We start from the raw sequence: 27,574 nt of genomic DNA, 5'->3' as shown, positions 1-27,574 counted from the left end.
AAGTTAGACATTATCTTGAACAGACGTACTTAAAATGATCATATCATGACATTGGGTGTCATGTAATTTTGTAATATAATTCAACATGTTTTGCCCATCTAAATGCTTTTAATGCTTATTGATATTGATCATTAATTTCTTTTTCTCACCTGGAGCAAGATACCCAGTACATCTGAGGTACGACGTGTTTATATCGCAGATTCAGAGGTTTTTATATCGCATGTCATATATCGTGTCACAAAATCAAATCACAGTAAAAGCAGTATTCTCCTTTTATCAGGCACGTTTCAAACATCTTGAAGTCACATGAACTAAACAAAATCACAATAAAACTATTGGTGTCCATTTTTACCTCTACTAAATATACATATTTTATTTGATATTTATGCATGCTTTGCGAAGTATGAACGTTAAGGGTAAACAATCATTCTGCCCCGTGTAGTAAGGGAGTAGCAATGCGTAATTTTTTGTTTGATATGTTAGCCACAATCACATTTCTAACATAATGAAGGTTGTGATATAAAACCAGGAGCACGTGAAACGTTAGTGCAGTTTTATGCTGTAAGTTTTATTATGTATGAAAACGTTTTCTCGCCTTACAATTCGGCAAATAGCATGTCGATACTCTTTGGAAATGCTTAAATCATAGTGAAGTGAAAATAGTAATATGAGGTTTATTCACACCACGATATATGCCAATTTTTGCACAGCAAGAAAGCCATATTTACCAAGTAGATTGTGATAGCATGTTGATTGCTGACGATCGCACAAGGGCAGTTCATTAAGGTAAGACTTGTTGACGGCAATATAAGCAACAATCAATGTATTATTAACTGTATGAAGCTGAGCAGTGCCAAATAGTTTTAAATTGCAACTGGCAGATGACGGAACCATCATAAGCATGCTACAGTATATGCATTACAGAATTTATAACATTTGCTACTAATTCTATTTAATTTAGTCGCATAAATCGCAAATGAAGGTATGTGATACCGTTTAAGATGCAGATGTGTCAAAACGTCAAATCTGACGTCATGGCAGATCTCAACAATCTAACTCAAGACCCAAGAGATAACCTATGTGCGTTCGGATATGCGTGAGGCAAACATCTTTTGGTACAGAAACCCATGAGCCTGAGGGTCGTATTTATTCTTGTAGAATATTCGTATATCGACAATTTGAAACGCACATTCAAGTTATTTATCTGCGTTATATACTCGAAAAATAAGCACTCCTTTTTGCTCGACTGATGTACGAAATCTTATTACGCGTTATTCGGCTCTCGGTTTCTCGTTCCTGAGAGTTTTCGATATTTGTTTTTTGTTTGAATACTGCTATCATTACCTTACCGGTGTACCACCGGTAAGGCGTTTAGCTGTTGGTGGACATTGTCAACTCAAAAATAAATGAATAAATAAATTACGTATTGCATTAATCAGGAATGAAATGTTGGATTTCGACCGAAGCTTTGGTGAGTTTCATATAGTTTCAGTTTAGCCTAGCTCGAGAAAAAATTGATTTCTCTGCGTGCATGAAACAGACGAGGACTGAACGTTCTGGAATCCAATCAAAAGATTCCGTTCGCTCGCGTAAATGCGATTAGGTTCCGCGATACTCAAACAAAGCGGCTGAAAAATATGGTAATTCTGCCCGCGTATATTTTAATGCATATCCGGCTACATACTGGAAGACAAATAAACGGTGGGTTTGCACAGACATTCCCTGCAAAAGCTTGATCATAATATTTAATAACATCTCTTCTTTTTTTTCCAGATGATTTGTTTATTTTTTTTTTCTCTCCGAGAATCGCTCGACAGCACCATTTTTTTTGTGTGTGTGTGAGCAATATTGTAATATTGAGTTTCTACTTAGGTTTACTTCCAATGCGTGTTCCTCATTTTGGAGACATGATATTCATCTAACCGTCACCGTTGACGTGGCGATTTTAGCTTGTAATAGTATAGCTTTCTGTCCTTGGGGATGCCAGAAGCGGCCTATTTACAGCCTCGTATCAAAACATGCTGCTTGTGCAGGCGAAGAACCTCACAGCACTTCCCAAGCGTCTTTTTTTTATTTTCTTACGTTTCATTACAAAACTCAAAAATTCGCTCAAATCATTTTCGGGCGAAACGAGCGTGTGCAAGAAGGTTTCGCACTGTAGAATGGTTCACAAAGCATAAAAAAAAACTGGTTTATGGGGACTATTAGAGCAACTTCGAAAGCAATCGCCTCCATTTCTACGCACTTTCTTTCTGGCGCCAGCAATAAATTATGAAAACAAAAATATTTATCACGCATCTAGGAGAAAACAACTTGTTCTATCTAATTAGGACAAGCATGTTTCAAAAGTAGATGTTCGTCGCAAAAAAACAATTGCTCAATATTTACGTTACAAAACGTATTTTCCGATTTGCGGGCCAAACCGAAATTGTACCCTAGCAGGATAATGACGATGACAGCGTTTGTAGTCAACTAGTGGGCGCTCTGAGTTCGTCGGACCTCAGGGCGCATACTAGAGACACCTGATTGAGCAACGCCTAGAGTATCGGCACTCTGTTTTCCGATCTGCTAGTGGGCGCCGCCATCTTTGTGCCTAGTGCACAGCAGACGTAACTGTCAATCGTCACAATTCAAAGATGCGACTCACTCAGCTTTATATGTGGTGTGAGGAAGCTCAGGTGATATTGTTTTGCTCTGTCGCGGAGTGTTTTAACATTTCTGAAGGACGCAAAAGCGTTTCCTGCAATTTCAAATACAGCTTCAGACACCTGGCAACCATGATTTTAAGCACCAAGATGGCTGAAGTGTGGTTGCTATGAAGCGTAGCTTATTTAGTGGCTCTAGTGTACATTATAGTAAGTTACAGCTCAAGAAGGTAGGGCGACAGAAAGAAAGGCTTGGGAGGAAGAAGCAGACGGAACGCGGGAGAGGAGTGGGGGAAACCTCCTCCTCTCTGCAGCCTTCCGCCTGCTTCCTCCTCTCCGGCCTTCCTTTCCCTCACTCTACTTTCTTGAGTTGCTACGGACTGAGTACAAACGCTATCATCATCATCCCACTGGAGTACAATTTCGGTTTCATCCTGCAAATCGAAAAATTTCGTATTGTAACCTAAATATTGGGCAAACAATTCTTTCTTGACGAGCATTTTCTTATACATGTTGGGCCTAACCAGGTAGAAAAATTGTTTTTCATGGGTTCATTTTTTTTAATTGTTGTGTCACGTGAACAGGGATGGGGGAAGGAGGCAATTGGGGAGGGTAGAGGACACTGAAGGACGGTGAGAGGAGGGATTTGGAGAGGGAGGGAGTGGGAACGGGGGAGAGAGGAATGGGAAACTGAATTGGTGGGTCACATGACCAAGGAGGGGGAGGAGGAGGGGACACCGTAGGAGAATGGAGGAGAGATGGAGAAATCGTGGGAGAAGGAAGGGAGGGAATTGGAGGGTGGAAGGGTGGGGAGAAGGAGGGGGAGAGGAACGAAGGGGGAAGGGAGGAGAGGGATGGGACGAGGAAATTGGCGTGTCACGTGACGTATATTTCCCCGCTAAATGTGGCGGGGAAACTAAATTGTTGTATAGGTCACGTGACATCAGGCCACGTTATGTTGATTCTCGCCGCTAAATGTAGCGGACAAACTGGATTGGTGTAAAGTCACGTGACGTTAATTTCCCGCTATATTTAGCGGGAAATGTTAATTGTTTTGATTAGGTCAAAGGACGGTCATTTTCCCTCCAAATTTTGCGGGATTTGACTTATAGATCTCGTGAAGTCAATTGCTCCACTTGGTGTATCGTTGATGTGACGTTAGGTTATATGACGTTAATTTCCCCGCTAAATTTAGCGGAAAATTCACAGACGGACGAACGGACAGACAATCAAAATCATGGCATTGAGCGCTCTGTTAGAGAACCAATTCATGCTTTAAAAATTATACACGTCACTTTTACAAGGAAGGTATCGGTACAGGCGTTTAGTTACTTATTTAAAAAAATTCTCTTTTGAAATCAATCAGTTTCAGTATATAGATCCGTGCTTTACCTACGACCTGCGACGGAACAACCATGTTGACCACTTCTCCCCGAATGTCTGGTAGATGTTTTTTTTTTACTTATACACAAGTCACTTCACAATAACTTATTTTTCGCATGTTGGTTTTCCCCTGGAAAATGCGTGTGCTGCTCTGGGTCCTTACACTGCATTGTTTACCTACAAACTACAAATAAAAAAAGTACAAGGACACTTAGGCACTTTTTATGAGTTCTGAATGCGAAAGCATGAAAGTTGTTCTTCTGCTCCTTTAGTTCGTCTGCGGTGTAGTGGCGAGGACGGCCAGGTTTCGCCGGCGGACGGCCGAGCGCGCGCTTTCCTGAAGTGGCCGCGCTGAGCTTGGCCGTGCGGCCTCTCTGGAGTCTGCCCGGACGGGCTCTGTTGGCTCTGCCGCCACCGCTCCCTCCTGTTACCGGCGGCCGCGCCGCTGCGTGCGTGCAGTGCTCCGTCATGGAGAGGGCTTCTCTGGCGGCCTTATTTGGAATTACGCCGCACGGGAGCCAATGGGAGCCTCGTTCCTTGATGACGCGCGCCGGCCAACGGGAGCATAACCCATCAAGATCAATTGGGGGGCTAGTTTGTTGAACATCAGCCAGCGCTGGCGGAACACGTCGAGAAGACAGACCACTCCATCGACCTGAAGCGACCTCGACAACAGCGCCATCCTTGAAATGGAGAGAAACTGGCGGAAGCGCCTTCTGTTAGAGTAGTGGCATATTCAGAGCACGTGTGGCAACGTAAACCGGTCGACAGGGGCCCTTCTCAGCAGCTATACGTTTCACGGTTAAGAGGGATAATCAGGAAAGCACCCGGGGGTGTTAGGGTCCGTGGGAAGGCCGTTCCGCGGGACAAACACGGTGGCCCTTGGTCAAGGGGCCGAGTTGGCCCCGAAACGTCGGGATCTTTGCTTTTATTAAAGCGTGGATAGAGTTTCAAGTTTGTTTTAAGTGGCTAACTGGTTAAATCAAAAGCAAAAGATTAAACAAGCTTAAACTGACACGTCAAAACCGCTTATTTTTTATCCGAAACTTTTGAAAACGATGCCTGGACATTACCCTCGAAATTCGAAACTTGAAAATTCAGTATTTGTGAAGTAAAAAACAATTTCCAAATTCAGAATTTGAAGGTCCCGCGCGATCCGCGCCAGTGCAGTGACGTCAAATATTGAGCCGTCCTGCGTGTCGAATTTCTCTGATGCCTCCGAACTATGGTGCCTGGAACGCGTCTCTGACTGGTGTGTTTACTGCGCTCAAAAAAGTGGTCCCTCGTTTTCCGCCTGATGACGTCATACAATTGCCATGTTGTCGCCGGTCGTGATCCTGGCGGCGTCTTAACAGTCGTGGTGTATATGGCAGACGCCTGTTCTGCTGTAGTTCGCTCTTCATCGTGACAGTGCACGGAAGATGCAGCAGCCGGAAGCTGGGACGCCTGGGACGCCGTGACGACAGCGACACTCGCCTTCGCTCGTGCTTTTCGCCAGCATTTCTACGCCCAACCGCCTGGATCGCGACAGGCAACAGCATGACACTCCGGTTCCTGTGACGTCATTTGTTGCCACTTGGGGACCACTTTTGATGTATGGGCGGGATAGGACGCTAAACACACCAGTCGAAGACGCAATCCAGCACCATTTGCCGACGAGAAAAGGGAAGAATAATAACATTTTTTTTTTTTTTAAGGAGCTAAGGAATGCCAAAAAATGTTATTATTCTTCCCTTTTCTCGTCGGTAAATGGTCGCACTGACGTAATATGGAAGCATCTTGGTTCGATGGTTAAGGGGTTTCCTGTACCAAACTTTATTGAAACATTGCAGTGCAAAGGTGTAAGTTTAACTGGCCAAGATTTGGCAAATGTGTTTAATGAATATTTTGTAAATATATCTAGTATTGCCGACACTAATGACTCGTGTAAATATATTTGTCAAAGAAACTGTAGATCTATATTTTTAGAGCCAATTGTTAGTTCAGAAATAACTAATGTGATTATGCACTTAAAAAATAGCGGTAGCTGCGACGCTGATGGAATGCAAATTCGCCCAATTAAGTATGTTGCCGACCTAATTGCTCCCGTGTTAACTTATATTTTTAATCTTTCTCTGGAGTCTTGTGTGTTTCCCAGAAGAATGCAAGTAGCGAAGGTGTCTGTACTGCATAAAAGAGGTGATAAAAATGACTTAGGCAACTATAGACCTATTTCTATATTGCCCGTATTTTCGAAGGTTTTGGAAAAGCTACTCTATCACCGTTTAGTAGATTTCTCGAATAAATGTGACCTCATAACTTCCTCGCATTTTGGTTTCAGAAAAAACTGTTCAACAGAGACAGCTTTACTTAATCAAAAAGAATTTATTTTAGAAAATGTTGAAAGTAAAAAATTAGTTTTAGGAGTGTTCCTAGATTTCACAAAAGCCTTTGACTGTCTTAGTCACGAAGTATTATTCAAAAAGCTTGAAATTTATGGCATTCGTGGACATGCCCTACAGCTTTTAAAATCGTACTTGTGAGATCGTCAGCAATATGTTAACATAAACGGTCATTCTTCCACTTTAAGATCTATTACGTCAGGCGTTCCACAAGGAAGCATATTGGGACCATTTCTTTTTAATTTATACATTAATGATATAATCAACGTAAATACTAAGGCGAAATTTCTAATTTATGCTGATGACACAACCATTTTTTTTCTGGCGAAACCTGTGACGAATTAATTGATATGGCGAACTTTACTCTATTAAATATAAAAGGCTGGGGGGATAGCAACTCACTGAAAATTAATATTAATAAGACTAAAGCCGTCATATTTCGACCAAAAAATAAGTCTCTGGTTATATCGAAGGTTCTCCGCTTTGACTCGTCTCCCATCGAAATCGTTAGTTGTTTCAAAACACTCGGAGTGTTTTTTAGTGAGACAATGAGCTGGGATAATCATATAAACTATATTGTTCCAAAGCTTGCTCGGGTAGTTGGAATCGTAAATCGCTACCGATCTGTTTTACCAACGAACGTTAAATTGTTGCTCTATAAATCACTATTTTATTCCCATTTAACGTATTGTCTTCTAGTTTGGGGCACATCCACAATGACTAATAAAGAAAAACTGTTTTTGCTCCAGAAAAAAATATTGAGAGGAATATGTAATGTGCCATATGACTTTCATTCTGCCGATTTATTTAAGACTTGTAAAATAATTAACATTTTTAAATTATATCAGTACAGACTCGCTACAAGTTTTAAAAGTGAAAAGAAAAGGGGATTGTGTTTTCTGGAAAGACTTGCGTCGTTAAGGGAAACTTGCCCACATTATTCCACCCGCAACGCAGAGAAATGGAGGATGGTCACGCAACGAACAAATTATGGCTATCAAATGTTCAATTTCACACTTCCACATTTACTAAATAGTTTTAGCATTGATGATATTGACTTTGATAGTTTAACCTTCCAAGACCTGCGCTTATATTTTTGTACGTGATCATTCTATGTTTTGTACTTGGGTGAACCTTGGTTTGTAGAAATGTCAACCGGAGATGTGCAACGGTTTCACTATATACTTTGCCTCTTTTGTATTTTTTTTGCATTTTTTTTCCGCCTGCTTGCTGCTGACGAATGTAAGGGGCCCGAGGACCAGTCAAGCTGCCTACTGCAGCTTTTTTCCGTTGGGCCCCCCATCATTTGATGGAAATAAAGTTATTATTATTATATCCGAACCACCGCTGCCGCCGCCACCCGAAGTGTCGTGTTCGCCGGCGTCCCGCGAACAACCGATTTCTTTGGTGCTCCCGCCTACCGCTGCGAGCAGACGACGCTTGACTTTCGAGTTTGAGGTTCTTTTAGGGCCCTTTCAGCGATCTCAAATACTTTGAAACTGTGTGAAGTGGAACAGAACACGCAGTGGACTTTTGTGAGCGAGGTGAGGGGCCACATCGCGCCGATGCTGTGTGAAAGGCTGCCCCGGCGGAGTCACAACCGAAACTACGATACACAGGCACAAAACCCAGTTCTTTTAATCGTTTGACGATTCGCTCTTCGAAGTCTGAGAGGTCGTCGGGCACCTAAAATTTCTTCCGATTCCCCGACTCTCCAATCATCCTCTGCTGCATGCGTCGAGCGCCGCCATACTTTCCGAGTGGGGATAGAAAGCCAGGAGGCGACATCACACCGGACTCCGATTTCCGGTATTTCAGAAAGAAGGGGCCGTAGTGCGGTCGCAATCGCGTTAAAACACATGTTTTACGAATGCCGTTATTAAATGTCTAGCGATACATTGCCGAGATTGGGGTGGCGAACAACGCTTAGAAGGCACCATTATTTTATATCAACACCACGACCAAACATTTCGAGAGATGGTTGAAGCCTATCAACATCACGACGAACGACAGCTCGTATGTGAGCCAATCTTCGGTGACTCTGACCCCCAGCGAGATCAACGTTCTGGGTTTAGGGTAACAAGAACTCCAGAGAAAACAAAGAAAAAAAGTTCTACAAAAAAATGAAAAACGAAGGGGACATATTCCACGAGGCGCTCAGCAAGCGCGCAAACATGTGACTCCATTTCCCTAGGAAATAATAAAAACACTGAAAATATACGTCGGAATGACACACACAGTTCTTTCAACGCGCACCGACATTTAAATGATGCCCATCACACTATGAGGAACCGCTTTGGTCACAGAGAAAATTAAGTGAAGACGAAAATACTGTACGAAGATACTAGGAAAAGACAAAAATAAAAATAGGTGAATTTAACCTCCTCAAAATGGAAGAAGAAGAAGAAAACTAGAGGAGACATTTTCTTTGACAACTCTGGCGCTAGGAATTCCATCTCTGATGTCGATAACGACATCGAGGGCTCGGAAACATTGTCTGTGGCAGTTTTGATTTTGAATGATTCAATTATTTCTCGCCCATACTTGTCCTTGTGTGAGCCTAGCACGGTAGTGTTTTCATAGCTAGGGGCGCAATCTTGGCAGGTGCGGGCATGGACAACTATTGGATGGTAGGAGTCGGACGACGCCTTGTTTACTTCGAGAAAGTGTTCCGTAAGGCAAACGTTCAGGCATCGTCCCGTCTGGCCGATATTTTGGCCACAACTGAGCGGAATTGAATAAATTGACGTTTTTTGGCATTTAGCGCATTTGTTGGAGTGCTTGATGGTGCATTCTGGTAAACGACTTTCGTTATTTACCCTTTGGCACATTTGGTTTAGCTTCATCCTACATGTGAAAACCACCTTCATTTCGAACCGGGTAGCGAGACCGTTCAGGCGGTGGGCAGTATTAGGCACGTATGGAACGCAAGCCGGGCCTGTGTGGCTGTGCTCCTTGTTGTTAGATGAACGACGGTTGGGGTCTGTGATGAGACGCTGAAGAGTAGCACGGAGGAGGTCTGCTGGATACCCGGCTTGGAGAAGGCGGTCATGCTGACGTTGGACGCTTGCTGGTGAGAGGTGGGGACATGATTTTGAACGAGAAGAGGCAAACAGGGTTCGAATAATTCCAAGCTTTACCGATTTAGAGTGGTTGCTGTAGAAAGGGAGGGCCGGTTGTTTGGATCGTTGCTGGAAAATTCCGACTGTCTGGGTGTGATGACACTTGATGGCATGAGGTAGCGAGATTCAATTTCGAAAAACGCTGGGCTCCGTGTACAGTGTTCAGCAACTCTCCAGCGTGTGGAAGCGAATAGCTGTCTATTACAACAGCTTTGCTTTACGAAAGCCTTGACGCACATTCGGATACTGCCGTCCTTCTGGACGACTACTATCGGTGACACCAAATCGAAGGCATCGTTGCGTTCAATTACCAGAGCTTCCTCAGGACGTTTAACCTCCTCAGAAACTGGTTGTCAAACAGCTTGAGGGCTGCGTCTTACACGATGTTTACCGGGGCAGTGACTGAGGAACCTTACAGACGACTCCCTTGACTCGGCCTAGTCCTGAACTGAAAATATGCTCAAAGTGTGTCAAACATAATGGAAGACGAGGAAGAGAAGACACAGACTTCTCTAAGATATCGAATAGAGTCAGGCGTATTGCATTTGGAGGTGGCAGAAACCGCTCAGTACACTCTTCTTCCAGTGCAGCTGACGAGTCTTGCGGCTGCGAGGTCGTGGCTGAATTTAATGCCATCGGCTTAGTTGTCAGTGTAGGTGATGATGACGGCTATGATGGTTGCTCTGCACCGCTTGTAGAAGCCTCACCGGTGTCGCTGGTCGCAGAATAAAAATAAGACCGCGTTGCTCCGCTCATTTGGATGTCGAGGGCCACGACGGCGCCCGTGCCTAACGATGATGGACCTCGATCTGCAATGTAGAATGACACTTGCTCACAGGCACGTAGCCAGGGAGGGAGCCCATGGGGCCCGCCCCCCCCCCCCCCCCCCTTCCCGAAATCTTCCATTTCGCTGTCCTCCTCTTCCCCCTCCCCCTCATACAGCATATTGTCATGGGCGCCTCCCCCCCCCCCCCCCCCCCGAAACAAAATCCTGGCTACGTGTTCCTCCGCCTGTTAAGTAATTCGCTTTTTACTAACTTCCAGTTTTTGTGCTTTGTACTATTTTTTTGTATTAGCTTGTCTTGAGTAAAATTACATATATTTTTGTGTCTTAATAGTAGTGTTTTTGTAGTACTGCATCAATCTAACCACCAATGGCTGTTTTCGTCCCCTTAAATAAAATTATTATATATAAAAATATTATTAGCTCACTTATGAGAATAAAATTGCCTTTCACTTCATCAATAACGTGTACATATCCTGTCTAAAGATTAAAGAAATGTAAGGTTATTGGTCAGCGATACAAAACACAATATACGTCAATGTTTTGCGTATGCATAGTACTTTGTAATCATTTGTAATTGCTGAAAAGTCGGGTATAAAGTCAGAACCAGCGTGCGATATCAAGATGAACACTCAACCCCTACGGTTTTGTTTGAGGTTCAAATAAATGAGCTCATAACCCGAAGGGAAAGAAAGCAAGAGTTAATAAAGAATATCTTAAGTATAACGGCAGCCTCAAAATAACCGCCGTTAATATACACTTGAACTGCAAAAGTGTAAAAAAAAGAAACTTAAAAAAAAAAAAACTCGGGCGCAAAAAGACCTTTCTGAAAAATTACAGAGGACCTGGGGGAGAAATATATATTGCAACCCGAAGCCCTACTCGGATGTTTAGCATATTCCAGAAACCCGACTGGTTTCCCCTTTCTTATATCCTCATGTGTGTTCAAAACGCGCAGAATAAAAATAAACTTAAAACAAACCTACTACGGATGTTGTTTTGTGCGTTTCCTCTCCTCCCTGCAATCTCAACTAAGCCAGATAAGAAACCATCAGGGTCGTTTTGTTAGTGCGTGCTCATCTACGCGGTAAAAAAAATCTGACTAATATCGCATTGCCAGGGAGGCGGGTTCGCTAGATGTTTGCGGAATGCCATATGAAACAAAAAAACTCGACCAGACACAACTTCAAAAAAAAAAAAAGAAACACTAAAAAGACAAAACCTTTCAAGTGCCTCTGCCGCGCGCGTAGTCAAGGTGAAAGCACATGCAATATGCTCCGTCCACCGCTGAGTGTGCGTTGGAAGCTACGGGCTCATTGGACCAGTCATACTTTGATCTTCTGTCACGTGATCACGCTCCCAAGTCTGCGCTCACGCGCAGACGAGCGTGTAGCTCCTATCGCGCCACCAGCTTTGCGCTGAACAGAGGCAGGCAGCAGTGTCGCGTCCTCTGCTGCCGGCAAAGGCCTGACAAAAATTGCACGTATTTACTTCTCTTGTTTCTTTGGCCAGTGAAATCATGTTTTACAAAAATATACGCGTCTAAAATTTACATTAAAAAATATGTTTATTTTCTATGCCGCAGGCTAATAAAATAATTAGTGAATTGAAGAACTTCGGTATTGTTTATAGTGTTTCCATTAAATATGAAAGGATCGGTTGTGGTGAAGCAACAATTTCTGTAAAAACATTTTTTTCATTCATTTTCTCTGTTGTTTTGTTAGGCGGGGGAGGCGGAGGAGGTGTTTAAATTTTCGAGTACTCTCTTGGTATAAGCGAAGGAAAGTCCAGAAATGCCTCGGTTCCTAGGTCTCATTTGCTAGAAAGCGCGTGTGTTGTTTTTGTTACAAAACGTATGGAAATAATAATTTTTATATTGGTTAGTTTCCCAGTTCCAGAATTATTTTTAAAACTACTCAGCATAAAACAGCGATGCTTATTTTACTAAATTAGGAATGTTATTGTGAATAATGTCAATGCACAACAGACGCCACTTTTTCATTGCGTTCAGTTAATGAAAATAACAACGTAAAGAGAAAGAAACGACAGTGCACCAGAGGGCTCTGAACAAAGCCGTTCAGCTCATGTTCGAATAACCCTCCTTGGAGCAGATTCCATAATGTGTCGATAAAGTAATTTTAAGATATATGAAACAAATATGAAACAACAAAGAAAACAACTAAGCATCAGTGCATGTAACAACGAGAAACTCCAACGCAAGAAATTAATAAATTAAAATATGCACATTGTCTTGACCCTCATCACATAAAAGCAAGTCACAACGAAACATCTGTAGGTATACATGGGCCGTTTTGTTGGACCGTGGAAAAGTGGGCTATTTGGTGTATTGCTAGCGCTTTATTGGTTCGCCTTTCTTGTCCCGTTCTCATCCGATGCTTTTTTTTTGTAGTTATATTATGCTCTTGGATAGAATATTCTATTTCAAGTTTCCAAGAGGAAAAAAAGTTATTAATTGCGTTAGTGAACTCGGAGATTGACTGCACAGAGTGAAGAGTTTGTTATTCTACTAAAGGATTAATAACAGAAATCAAAAGCTTGCTTCTGATTGTAAAATAGCTTGTGAAAGATGCAGAGGCGCGAATATTTACGGGGCGTAACTAATTTAGTTAGGCCCAATTGATAATTTCTAGCCGTGACCATTTCGGTGCGCTCGTATCTTGATCTAGTTGTTGTTAGAACGTTTTTTATTGGCCTGTTCTATATAAAGAACTGGCCAATGCATGCGTGTATAGCATGCATATACATATTGTCACGGGTGGTGACTAATAAACAAGAAATAAACAGGAATAAATAAACGTTTAATGTGGCGAACTTGTGCCAAAAATAAAAGGGTACAAGAGAAAGATAACAACAGAGCGTCGCGGGCGTCGAAGGCGGCGAAGCAGCACGATCAAACGCTGAGGCGAGACTGACTCGACAAGGTCGCGGGCGGCCTCTTATCTAGAGTACGTCGCTATCTCGAAGATTCGGCGAAAGCGGCTCGAGCGTCGCGTGATCGGGGCGAGAATGAACACGCACTTTCTAGAAAACAAAAGCAGAAGATACATGGATATAAATAATAGAAGTTACGTGCGTGCGCTACATGAATAAACGGGAACTTTCTGGAGGTCCGAGACCGAGCGTTGCTTTCTCAGCCCTGCGCGCGGCAATATATGTATATGCATACTATACACGCATGCAGTGCACCGCTGTCGTCTGCATCAGTGCAGGCCTAAGGTTCCACCATTTTCGTCAAGGCGGTCTGAGTGGGTCTTGGCCAGAGCGCCTTCGGCTGCTGCAAAGTGGTCCGCCCGAAGCCGTCGTTGTCTTACACGAACTCCGCCATCTTTCTCCACAGCAGGGAGACGATCGCCCTAAGGGTGGCACGGTTTTGTACGGTTTCGAATTCTGTGATAAGATACGCTTGGTGGCGAATCCGGACAGCAGCAGAATACTCCGGGCTTGGAGGGACAAACGATAGATTGGCTAATTGACGATATTTCGAAGATGCGGAGGGTAAGCAACGCTTTATGTACCCCAGAGTTTGTGATGCGGCGAAAGATCTGTTCAATATCTGTGTGTGTGCGCCGGGAAAGGCCGGGGGAAAGGGGGGGGGGGGCAAGGATAAGTCTTATTTAAAAGCACATCAAGGTACTTGAATGACGGAATAGCTTCCCAGGTTGGGTTTCAAAAAAAAATGTTTTCATGATTAATCCATTTACTTACTGAAGAACTGGACGGCCCTTCATTTTTAGCACTTTTGGGAGCTGTAGCCAGTCAGAGCACCAATTCATTATGGTAATTAAATAATTCTGCAAAAGTATGTGGTTGTTACGGGAATTAACATGTCGGCATAGCATGCAGCCATCATAAAATATTCGCACTTTACAGGTGATGAAGTGTGAGATATCATTGATAAAAATTAGAAAAAGGAAAGGGCTAAGAACTGTGTCCTGAGGAACCCTAGAGTAACGTTGCACAGTTCAGATAGAAAAGTGTCGACAAGTGAATTGTGTACCAGAGGATAACAAAAAAACTACGAACCCATGAGATGGCTGTGACTTATTTAAACACTTGACAATTTTGTTAGTCAATGCAAATGATGGACCCCATCAAAAGCTTTTAAAAAGACGAAGTACCGCACCAGTTTGCTTGTGAGCTTTGAGGCTTGTGTGTAAGATATGGGTGTACTCCAGTAACTGAGGCACGAAAGAGAATCCCCTTCGAAAGAAAAGTTGATATTTTTAGAGAAACAAATTACAGGAAGATTCATTGGTGGATTCTTCGTGAATGCGTTAGTACGACCCTTGGAAATGCCACAGACGTCCACCTTTGGTAAATGCTAACGCTGACCCCTTCCCTATTTTTGTTGTCGTTCTCTTTTGCTTCCTCTATTTTTGCTGTCTCTTTCTGGCCTCGTTACGGGTTCAGCGTTCGCGTTTCTCAAAAGGGGACGCGTGCAATATTTCCCAAGGGTCCTGCTAACGGATTCTCCAAAAATTCACCAATAGATCTTCCTATAATATTTTTAGCCCTTTTTGTATCGTGCCTGTCAGAGCACGTTGACGCTCTTGGATACGGTTATCCATATCACTCGTGAAAAGAACCACATTCGTACCACTCGTAGAAGGAAGCGCATTCATATCACTCATGGAGTCATCTGCATCCATCGTTCTAACTACACACACACACAAACATCACGGCCCACGCACCGCTACTACGGAAACCTAGAGCGAAGAACAACCGGCGATGGCAGAGCGGCAACTGAGCATGCCCGCATCCCACCGTGCCATGGCGCAGCACTTTCTGGATAACAAAGCCGTAGTGTTGAATGAGATGGCGTTTCCAGAGAAGGCCAACTCTGGGCACAGATTTCACACGACGATGGCGACAACGTTTAAGCTGAAACTTGACTCGAAGCCAAGCGCTGACGCACCACACGTTTCCAATCTCTGTCCAGCGTTGGCCTTCTCTGATTAAGCCATCCCATTCAGCACTAGGGCTTTGTCATTTTGGAGGTGTTGCGCGGCGCCTCCCCATCTCTGGCTCCGCAACAGCTGTGTGCGTGTCTTTGCCGAGAACAAAAGGGCTCGTTTCGACGAAAACCCGGCGGTGTCTGTCAGTTTGTCAGCGCCGGCGAGAGAGGGAAAGGTTGACGGAAGCTCACGTCAGCGCTTCGGACCAATAGAAGCGTCGCACGCGACAGCTGACAAACGAAACACACCGCCGGGGTTTCGTCAAAACGAGCTTTCTCAAGCTAACGCATAAAATTTATTTTGATTGCGGTGAGGAACGACGTGAGAACAAATGATGTACTATCGAAGTCGGAATGATACAAAACTTTGCAACATGGGTTTATTATTTTAATATAACGATCGATCACCGTTCTTAAATATTGGAACGCCTGTTCCTACCTTCCAGACAGAAGGTAGGTCCTTCAACCTAGTACAGTGTAAATATCCATTTGAGAGGGTGTTCTAGACTAGAGGATTTTAGGAAAAATATTATCAGGACTGGAGCACATGAAGTCCCTAACCTAACGATAAGACATGCGGCCACAACGGCAGAGGAGATAGTTATTGTTTCCTCCACATCGCATGAATCTGGAATCACTGTGAGAATGTTTAAAGGGCTTTTACAAGTGAAAATCAAAGCGGAGTGCGCGAGACTTCGGGTACATGACAAGCATTCTCTTTTGTCAAACAAATAGACCTCGCGGTGGGGTTCTTAGTAGAAACAAGGGTCAAAAACTTTCCGGGGGAAATACTGAAGCCTTACGGAAAAGGGAAGGGGGGGGGGGGGGGGCGAAAAGCACCAGGGCGAAAAATTAGATGCAACAGAGGACAAGGCATACTTTCAGCTAAACTTTTATTATACGAAACATAAAAAAAAATTCCAAACTACACATTTCCACATGTGTAGTTTGGCCTTGTGTTTTTCGGCGTAAAACCTGCAGCATGCATCAAAACCAACTAGGCTGACTTGCAGGCTCAATTTTCGGGATAAGTTTGAACGAGAGTACCCAGAACTTTATTAAATTAAACATTTTTGACACCTTAACTTGGTCTGCGTATATTCAAGTCAAGAATAGTAAAAAAAAAAAAAAGAAACATGTTGATGCAGACGATGTGAACGAAGATTTTTGTCGTTCAAGCCTTTCGTATTTATTATTGCCTGATACCTAATAATCTAGTGATCGGCATAACTATTTACATAATATTTGTCGTACGTGCAGCTAGATATCACACCCAGAATACACTAAAAATAAATACCAAAAAATGAAATTGAATTTTTGAGGTTTTCTTTATTTAAAATAAAAATATAAAGCATACAAAAGAAAAAAAGCGAGCGGGCTGTGTACTATTAAATTAAGTACGAATCAACTCGCTCTCGCCTCTTATTAGCTTTTGTCTACATATTTATAGAAATTTGACCGGAAATAAATTTACAGTACATGTATTTCTTTTTAATTATTTTGTTTTTAGCTTGCAAAACATCTGAAATTCTTGCTCACACTTCGAACACACTTTTTCGCATTAAAAACAGAGCAGTTGAAATGTTCATCCAGTAACAGATTTTATTCCATATTCCAGGTTGCTCGCAACACAGCATTCCTATTGATGAAAACTTTGAGCTCTTTACTAAACGGGTTACCATATGAAAATAAAATGCATGTGAAGGTGGCTTTTAATTTAACGCTTTTTCGGGTATATTTCCTTTTTATAAGCATATAGATAGAGGTAGGTCACTTTCCTCAGCTCTCAATATTGTTACGGCCAACCATTGTACAAATATTACCCATAATGTCGTGTTTCATACCACTTCAATCGGTTGTTGGCGACTAACTTATAGAATATATCAATCACCTAATAATTATCATTGGTTCGATTTCGACCTATTGTCCGATATTACAACCAGTCTTATTGATGTCTTGCTTTTCGAAACAAAATGTTAGTCCTTAATTCCATTCCTGTTCTAGAATTGTTTCTGGCAGTCTGCTTTAAGTCTAGTGCTAAAACGAAGCAGCGTTTTCTAAGCCATGTCGTCATATTTGTCGAACTTCTTATTAAAAATATTTAAATTTTAATGCAGTTCCTGCACTTAGAGTAAAAAAAGAGAGGGGAACAAGATTTTTTTTTTTTTATAAACGCCTTCATTCATAAATTAATGACCCTCATCTTATGTTAGCTGTTTATGTTCATGTTCTGAGACAATTATAGAAAGTTTCTCCGATTTCTTTTCTTAAACTATAGTCCCTTGAAACTCAAGAAGGAAGGGCGATGGAAAGGAAGGCAGTGGAGGAGAAAGCAGATGGAACGCTGAAGAGGAGAGGGGGAAACCTCCTCCTCTCTCCAGCGTTTCGCTTGCTTCCTCCTCTCCTGCCTCTCTTTCCCTCGCCCTACCTTCTTGAGTTGCAACACAACGGACTCAAGCCTATTTTGTCACATCACTCTCATGCAACACATGTATCGGAACACCATATATTGACAGTTTTCACGTAAGTATTGTAGCATTTAAGTTGTTCGTGACTAATATTTTATTTATATATGCTGTGCATCATTACCATAATGAATAATGTAAAAAAAAAATAAGCTAACCTGTTTTCTATTTTTTCCTTCACAGCGGTCATCTTCGTGTTTGTCCTCTTGATGGTCATATTCTCCGGTTTGTCCGCCATCGCATCTCTCGTCCTGATTATTGGTCTTTGTACAGTAAGTCAAACATTATTTTATTCTAGCTTAATTCCCATTACCGCTAGAGTAAAGGATGGTAGGTTTTGGGGGATCGATGGTAAAGTGGGCTAAAGCGCACACCCAGCTCGACGCGCGTGGGGCGAAAGCTCGCGCTGCAGAACCCAGGGATCCTGGGTTCGAGCCCCACCCCTGTCCGTTTCGATCTGGATGAGAATCGCACCGGCGTGCGGTCGTGTATCACTACTGCGTGATGCACGTTAAAGACCCCTGGTTAGCAGACATACTGCACTGGCAAAATTGCTCATCTACCGTGTAAACCAGTGTCGCCTCATCCTGGCAGACCGACCTTACGCTGTATAAATCGCTAAAACGTCCAATTTGACTTTGATGGTAGGTTTTGATATTATTAAGCTTCATTTATATAGTATAAAACCGCTCGAATGCAGGCAAGCCGGTCTTGGAACAACCAAATTAATTGAAGCAGTGATTCAGTACTATCTAAGATAACTAACAAACATTAAATTTTAAAAAATACAAGAAAAGAACCAATACACAGGGGAGCTCCATGTAAAGCTACTTTAAATCATACGTTGACACGCGGAACTAAAAACAAGATCAAAACATGAACCACCAAACAGGGAGCTCTGTAGTTCGCTTTTGCATTAATTTTCTCTCTCTCAGGGTGTAAAACTATCAATAGAAGGCGGTACTTTTTGTCACTCCTTCGTGGGATAAATGTTGCTCTTTGCTTTGAATCACTTTATTTTCAAGTTCTAATTATTCATAATTTTTATAGACTACTGTTGGATATACTGTCGTAATTATTTGTAAAGAGGGAGGGAGAAAGGCCACGAAAAATCCTCTGTGAACAATTTTTTTTTTTGTAGGTGAATTTTTTTCTGGCAGGCTTTAAGTGTTCAGTCAGGGTTTCTGTCTGAATTCTTAATTTTCTTCGTAAAAAATTAAATACAGAATTAAGTAAATTGGGCTAATTTAATATATCTTAAGAACTAACTTGATATATGTGCAATTGACGCCAAGCATAGTACTCGTCTCTAGAAAATTTACATTAATCTATGAAGGTAATGTTATTAAAAAAAAATAAGCTTTGTGCCCTTGGCTGTATATATGGAGGGAAAATGATTTATATGCTAGCTCAGTGTCGGAGATTTCAATCGTAAATTTGGTAGCTGATTTTTAGTTTAACACTGGTTTGTACATGACAACGTGAGGAATGCGCCTTTTGGAAGCTGTGGCGGCAGCTTAATTATAGGGTTGCAGGTGAGTATTCCAGCAGATATATGCGTTTTGCTAGAAATGCACGCGCAAGATATTTCATGCGAAACAGCTCGTCTCCGTACTCACCTTCAGTAATGATTCCTTATAGTCGCTTCTGTTGTTTTTTTCTTTCATCTGAACAGGATAATCGGATTTTGCTCCTTCCGTGGATAGTCTGTGTGTCGATCACAACCATTCTGGACGTCGCACTGTCGTTCTACTTTCTCGCAGACGCGGTAAGTTTTTTTCCGGTCCCTTGACTGTGTGCACGTTCCCTGCCGTCGGCCATGCGTTTAGTATGTCTGAAGTAGCACAAAGTTATCCCTGAAAAGAGGGCCAACGTGTGTCCCACCTGAGCAGCCAACGTGGGTTCCACGTCGGTTTTACAAGTCGGGCCCAAGTGGGGCCCACTTGGGCAGACCACATGGGCTCCCCGTCGTGGAACCCGCAGTGGATCCTACTTAGGCATCCCAAGTGGGCCCCCCTCGTGGGGCCCATAGTGAGCCGACGTAGGCAGCGCTCATGAGGTCCCCCCGAGAACCTCATCACGTTCGAGGTTATTTCATCGTTTCCCGACGGTGTGGGGTATTGCGGCGCATCCCAAATTGAGTATGCCTAACGTTCTGCGTTTGTATATTAGAAATATTTTTATCATTTTGATGCATTTGGACAGGTAATTAAAACGTCTTGAGCAAGGCCGTCAAAAACTGGGCATTTCAAGTGCCCAGTTTACAGTTTTCAACGAAAAAGCTCTGCAGATTTTCACGTAACATCTTGCTTAACAGGTAATCGGGATACATAGCCAGCTTGAACCGGCTACAGACACCGAGTTTTAGAACAGATAACGGCATTACAACGAGCGTGCCTGGAATTCACTTTGTGTAAAAAATTCCACCCCACGTAAAACGGCCTTCCGTCTATAAACGCTCAGTAGTAAGTTAGTAATAAAGATTTTTCAATCCTAAAATTTCTTTCTCGCACTTAAAGTTGCGATTCCCGGTGATTTGGTATCAAGTTAAGCCGATCTCTTATGTGGAATTTCCAGAATGTGCGCTAAATATTCCCAATATCAGCGGAAAGTGCCGTTTCGGGAGTTGGACAGGTAGACCAAGATCTGCATGACTACGTTTTTCCCCCTTGGAGCCCACATCTATGCTAACCTTGTCCCCGCATTCACAGTGGAACCCAAGGGGGCATTGCTCGGGCAGCCCAAGTTCGTCATGCCCACGCGGTGCCCCCCTGAAGCCCAGCTCTCTGCTAACACTGTCCCAGTATAGCCGAGGTGTGACCCACGAGGACATTGCATGGCCAGTCCCAGCTCGGCATGCCCACCTCTGTGGTAACTCTGTCCTCGCATACCCGAGGTGGGACACCACGGGGGCATGACACGGGCAGGACAAGTTGGGCATGCCCCCGTGTTGCCTAAGTTGGGCATACCCAGGGTGCTACTGCGCCGAAAGCCCAAGTGGGCGGGCCCTCGCATTGCCCGCAACTACGCCAACTTTGCCCTCGCATAACCGAGGTGGGATCCACTGGGGTAACTTGACTGATTCGAGGTCATTAACTGCACTTTTACTAAATGTTTCGATTTCTATTTATTTCACAGCTGAGTGACCTGGTGACCATTATCTTCTGCGTCGTGGATTACACCATCTGTGCATTAAACGTAAGAACCTTCATTTTTTATAATTTTTTTTTTTATTTTATTCTGTCTGCGCAAAACGTACAGACGATTGGGGGGGGGGGGGGGGGAGGATGCAAAAACCCGACAATTGGTGGCTTAACGAGGCCGCTCTTCCCGCTTACTCGGCAGGGGCGTGCAGAGGTGGCAAAAATAAATACAACTACAATAAAAACAGGACTTTCCCTCAATGAAAATACGAAACAAAATTACGCAATTGCACATATATAAAAATACAAAGCACTCATGTTTACACGCAATTGCTATGACAAAAATATTTCCATCGAAAAAAAGTAGCAAACCAAAATCACTGAACCTGATAAAACAAAAACACCCATTTTTTTTTTTTTTTACATTAGTGAAAGATGCAATACGATGAATGGTTTAAATAAACATATTTTTTTGACGAAACGTGGTGTCAATGTATCGAGAGTAGTGTTCCGTAATTTGTTCTACTGAATGATATTCTCCAAACGTCTCCCTTAAGAACGGTATACTATTTTGCGTTTCGTACTTAATCTGCTATATGGTTTATTAGGAAACTATTCATCTTGCGGCCTGTTGTGCATCTTAAAAGTAATGTATTGTTAAGAGATTGCCGAGCTGAGCAGGATGCAGTGTATTAAAAGGGGTTGTGCATGGGTGCCATATGGAACATTGCTGTTAGCTCGTACTGCTTTTTTTAAGTATTGAACCGAATACAAAACTAAAAAAATGTTTCTTTTTTATTTGTTGTATAACTGGCAGGTATAGCCGTTGGTAGAATTATTTGTAAACCAGTAAACCACCTGTGACTGCGTTGTCGAATGCAAGCTCCAAAGTACTTTTTACGGATAATTCGACGGAGTGAATTTAATTATTTGTGCCATAAGAACATATCATTTTGAAGTAAAGAGAGCAAAACATTTATTTGCACAGATCTTTTGAGATACTTGGTATAACATTCTGTTGAACCGAAAACCCACAGAATAATTTTAGCTAATCCATTCAGCCTCCGCATCGGGTATATAAGCGGCCACATTCAAGAACATCTAAGCCCCAATGAAGGGACCACAGGTTTCGAACCCTTTTACTATTTGCAGTAACATTTTGTTCGCTCTTTTCTTCTCTTTCTCTGACGTTTCGACTGAAGTTACTTTGTTTCACTTTGTATCAGAGGGAAGTGAAATGTACTTGACAATTAGGAGTCGATATCATATACGCACGGATAGATGATGAAAGCAGTGACGTTGAGCTTTTGGCACGGCTTGTCTATGTTAACTTCGTGCACGTTTAAAATAAAATCAAACTATATTTATCAGTACGTTAAAGCAGAAGATCTCAAACTGAACTACGTAGACCTTTTGAAGTCCCTGAAGGCCTTCTTAGAGTCCCCAAAGCCTTATACCGTCAATGTACGTAGTGGAGCACTAAAGGCTAATTTTATTAAAGCTGTCGGTCCTACAAAGCTAAATAGTCTTAAACATGGGCACTAAGTAAGTAGAGTTGATAATTCCCCGTGGCAAACCGTGGGTTACACTCTGCCGTCCTGCTTCACCGATCGTGCGGGGTTCTAATCTGGACGCTTGGCGAAAAAAGCCGGCGAGGAATTTGACCGCCGTGAATGGCCGGCGCCAAGGTCAAGCGCGCACCACCAATCAGATTCCTCGCCGAGCTTTCCACCAAGTGCCCAAATTAGAGCGCCTGGTCGGTTTTCTTCTTGGGACTCTTTGCAGTCAAGGTCGTCTGTCTTGAAACTTCTTGAACAACTATCGTGTCGCAATAAGAATTCATCTTGAAGGCGATGGTCTTTTTTAATTAGGTGTTGCCAACGAGGTAAAGGGGCTTAGAGAGATAAACAGGCAGCTGAAAATGACCCCCACCCGGCCGCCGCCATGTTGCACATTTTTGACCACTAGACATGTGACCTTATGGTTTTACGTCTATATTATAACAAAGTACCGCGCACCAAAAATGTCTTATAGATTTTTAATAACAGTACCGACGAAATAAGTTGTTTGTTTTGTTTGTTTTAAGTCCAAAATGTGCTTTTACGACAAAAACTGAGACAGTTTCGCAATGGCTCCGCTTGATGCCGTCAGCCGCGATCCTGTACTTTAGGTTTTTGTCGGAGAAAGATACTGATCTCTAGTGCTAACAGCATTGAAAAATAGTTTATTATGTTCTTTGCAGCGATCGCAATACAAATCTCGGCTCGGTTTTGCGTAAGAGCCTCAAAATGTGATACGGTATCGTGTCTAGTGGTCAAAATATCTCGACACGGCGGCAACCAGGTGGAAATCACATTTAGCTGGTGAACGGGATACCAGTTTATCGCTTTATGCCGCTCTACCTCGTTGGCTATTGCATTCTCTCGAGTATCTCCTTTAATGCCATGACATTCGGATCATTTGGGAGGGCAATAGCGAGGCAGTCTTCGATTTCAATGTTCGTAGCCAGGATCGATAGACCGCTGATAACTTCCATCTCTTTGTGAGGGTCATAAAGTGAGCGGCTGAACGCGTCGACGTGCGCCATCCCTTCCGATATTCGATATCAAAGGTAAACTCCTGGAGGCGAATCCACCACCTTCCAATCTGTGGCAGAAGAGTTCTCTTGATCATCGCTGCACGCACTGTATTGCAGTCAGTAACAACTCTGAGGTGCAGTGCGACCAGGTTCGTCCTAGACATTTCGAGCGCCCACACAACTGCAGACGTTTCTGGCTCATGCGAGTCATATTTCTTTCTTTTTTCGTCTTTTGTTCTTTTCTCGGCTGGAGTTCTCTGGAGTCTGTTCGCTTGCTTATGTAGGATGATCGCTTCCAACCCATTCTTGCTAGCATCTGTGTGAACTTCTGTTCTTGCGTCGAAGGAGAAATGTGCCAAGAGAAACTTTTCAATGAATCTATTTCTCAGCTTGTCAAGCGCAGCGTCGTTCTCCGTCGTCCAACTCCAGGGTTTGTCCTTGGGCGTCGGCCTTGTCACAGGCTCAGCGATGGCGGAAAACCCCCTTCACAAATTGCCGGAAGTAGCTCGTAAAACCCAAACATCGATTCACCTGATGCACATTCGTGAAATCTAGAAAGTTGGTTACGCACTACACCTTGAGATTTCCCTGTCGTACCCCTCCGGCAGAGACTTCGTTAACGAGGTAGTCGACGACAATATCCGTTTCTTTGAGTTTTGCTTTCAACTTCTTCGAGTGAGCTCTTTCCACAAAGGAAAATCGATAAGGTCAAAATTTGAATGGCTCCTGGGTCGTGAGCTCAATCTTCGTTTCGGCAACTTTCATATGTCCAATCTCGGAAATCTTGCGGGCGAAGCAGTCGCTATGCAGGTCCATGAGTCGTTTGAGCACATCTCGCTGCTCCGAAGGATTGTCAACTGTGTCTCGCCAAAAAATACTATCGATAACAAATTTTAGTTTTCTGCTACTTCAGTGTTATGTAGATTTGTTTTATTTTTCTCATCTTCCTGATAAAGTGTTTTATACGTTTGTTGTCCGAGCTGCTGCCATGTATAAGGGGAACCCAGACCAAGTCAAGATGCTTTTAGCAGCTTTTTGTCTGGGGACCCCTCCAGTACTGCTTGAAAAATAAAGCTAATTGTATTGTATTGTATTGCCCACATAAATTGTTTTTTACAGCGGGTTGTTAAAACCTCGTAAAAAAAATTTCAACCTCGTGCTCCAACTGAACTGAACGCCTTCCATTGTGTTGAACCTGCAGATCTACTGTTTGGTGTGCGTCGTCTCCCAATACCAAGAGTACCTAGCAGGAAGAGGGCGCTCCGACACTGTGGCGGCTGTACAGGTGCGTGTGCATCACCCTGGAAGCGTTCCTGCTCAGCTACTACTCGCGGTTCACAGATGCTCGCATTCGTAACTAAAAATTTCCACACAACGTGTTGCACGTACCGCCATTAGTTCGAAGTGTACTTTTCTGCAGTAATGAAGTGAGGACGTTATCGTGCTTTAATAACAGTAATGTGTGGCGGCGTATACGAGTATTATATCTCTTTTTGTAAGTAGAGTAACCCTAATTGAGTTGCATTTCATCAAAATCCATAGAGCTATAGCAGCACACGTACCACGACACGAACTTCCCTTAGCCCAAGTGTGTTTGGAACGTTTCCCCGACTGGTGTGTTAGTGCCTATACCGACCTTGCGTCCAAAGTTGTCTCAAAATGGCGACAACGTAAGTCAAAGGAGAAGGCGTGTCATGTTGCCGGACGTCGGGAGCTTGGCTGTTGATCGTAGGAATTTCGGAAAAAAATTAGGATCAAACGCCAGTGTCGCGATCGTTGCGGCGTCCCAACTTCCGGCTGCTGAATCTCCCGTGGAGTGTGAAGCTGGAGATTAATCTGCAGCAGAACAAGCGTCAGATGCGTTCACCTCTGTATCTCCGTATTTGTACCATCACCAGGATTGCGGCAAGCGATAGGATGGCACTTAGTTCACGTCATCAGGCGGAAATCGAGCTATTATAAAATGGAGACGTTGGTAACACAATTTTTTGCCGCGTTTCAGGCACCACATCCCAACACGTGCTTCCGTTCTGGCATAAGTCACAATCCCGCGATGAACAGAACATGACGTCCAACAGTCGGGACTTGAAAACGACTGTTATGGGACAGACGGTCCAGCTGCGGCATAGCATGTTATGTAACTTATGCATCAAAGTTTCCGCGAAAAGGCAACAGTATACATCAGAAAGGCCTCCGATGAATTACACCAATAGTTGCGTTTCTGGATGATAAACGGAAATAAATGTTGCACGCTTGCGACGCCCAAACCTGAGTACCCTGCGGGTTTCGTAGATTAAATTGGAGCCAATTGTAGAGAATTCAAAGCTGGACAGAGTGTTCGCCGTAAAACCTCTAAGCCTGAATTCAAGTCGCATCGGCCGTTTGAAAAAACTGCGAAAATCTGCGACAATACAGCAGTACAAAAACACCAAAAACATCGCAGAAAATATTTAGACAGCCCAGCTGTTAGTGAAATGCCACAGGTGCTACAGCGGCACATTTACTAAAAACTTCAACCCAGCGCCACTTCTTTAATGACTACGCCTCACAAGACGCACTCTCACTGCAAAATCGGGTTCCCTTAGGGCAGACGCCTTTTGTTAAGCATGGAAAGCAGTAATTGGTCTTCAGTAGGTCACTGGGAGCAGCATATTTTTTTCCAGCGGCATTCAAGTTTGAAGTTGTACATCGATGAAGAGTTTGAGGTCAAAGGAAGGCGCATAAATGGACATGAAGATAGGAATATAAGCCCTACCATTTGATTTCGCCACGAACTGCACCCTCCGCACTTACCAATGTTCAGACAAAAAAAAGATTATATTTTATGTATCTGCATTTGTATTCCGGAATACTTATTTTTACTGGTTTCGCAAAAGTATGTAAGAGATAGCCCTTACACGATCGACAAATCTATCTCAGTATCTGCATTTCCGTCTTGCCCTCAGAGAAAACGAATTGGGAAGACCTTGCCGAGGTAGTGTAAGTAGAGTTGTGAGTCGAACACCGCCCGTGTCTGTCACGTTTCTCCTTGTTTGTCTTTGTCCATACTTGCGTTCAAAACTCTTTTGACGTGTATCTCATTGTCTTTATTAGGGAATACGTTTTGGAATATTTCTGCCCAGACCCGGCTTCACAAACCCAGATACTTCTTTTTTGGTACGACATATGTCTTCTAGAAGTTAAAGCAAGTATAGGCAGGCGAGCTTGTTAAAGGCCGACGTACACATCGCGCTTTCCACTTTGGCCCGCCTCCTCCCTTCCTATATCCTCTCCACTTTTTACCTTACCCCAACTTGTAGGACGGACATACACGAAACTCGGAGTTTCTTTCCCACTGTTTTTTGTTGAGGGGCTAGGGGAGTTTGAGAGGGGGGGGGGGGCATCTTCGGGTACCGATTACCTTTATAAAACTTCAACATTGAAAACAGTTCAATGCGTGGAGATTTTGAACTTTCCTATTATTACTCTTTGTAGGCGCGTTTTGCATTATATTACGACCAAAACGTCCACTTATGGGTGTAGGAGACAAAATTCAGCAATCATTGTTTCAAAACGCCAGAGCCATTTATTCTGAGAAAGTTCGGCCTTCTTAAGAAGATTTTGACAGCCTGGCAACCACAGCAGCGTAGTCTGACAACAGGAGGATGACTACTTTCGTCCGCCATTTTGTGACTCTAACTCATAAAAACCCTATGCGATTTCTCGGGAGTCAGAAAGACAAAAATGTAACGCCATTTTGTGTTATCGCAAAATCAGCTTGTTCTAGTGGGCAACAAGCTACGCCCATTGGTCAAACTCTCTCACTATAGACGGCTCTGCAAAACCCCGTCTGACGGCGGCCCCTGGTGTCTGGTTCAAGGCGCAGAAAAGGGGGCGTGTCACGACCTTTGATTAAATTTTTAATAGGGAGATCCGCCGCCCATGAGTGTAATTTCGGAATTTTCAAGATACTTAGAGCCCGTAGAGTGAGTTATCATCATAAATAGACGATCTCAAGATCCACTACAGTGCTTTTTTAATAAATTATTAAGCTATCTGAGAGAGATTAAGGGCGCTCAATAATTTTTTTTTTGTTTCCTCTAAAGAGGGCAAAATAAT

The 27,574-nt window shown here is 43.2% G+C and overlaps 1 protein-coding gene across 1 annotated transcript in view; it reads left to right on the top strand.

Annotated features, from left to right (window-relative positions):
• The window catches only part of LOC115327112, a 50,497-nt gene that overhangs the window by 3,936 nt on the left and 18,987 nt on the right, over nucleotides 1-27,574 (top strand). Inside the window, exons 3-6 of the mRNA XM_042289634.1 lie at nucleotides 17,939-18,027; nucleotides 19,431-19,523; nucleotides 20,894-20,953; nucleotides 24,678-24,761. Coding sequence (XP_042145568.1) covers nucleotides 17,939-18,027; nucleotides 19,431-19,523; nucleotides 20,894-20,953; nucleotides 24,678-24,761 — 326 coding nt within the window. The remainder of the gene's footprint in view (nucleotides 1-17,938; nucleotides 18,028-19,430; nucleotides 19,524-20,893; nucleotides 20,954-24,677; nucleotides 24,762-27,574) is intronic.

This window comes from Ixodes scapularis, unplaced genomic scaffold (genome assembly GCF_016920785.2).
Source record: "Ixodes scapularis isolate PalLabHiFi unplaced genomic scaffold, ASM1692078v2 PGA_scaffold13__105_contigs__length_92229423, whole genome shotgun sequence".
Lineage (NCBI taxonomy): Eukaryota > Metazoa > Arthropoda > Arachnida > Ixodida > Ixodidae > Ixodes > Ixodes scapularis.
Note: the sequence above shows the minus strand (reverse complement) of the source record. Positions and strands in the feature narration are given on the sequence as shown.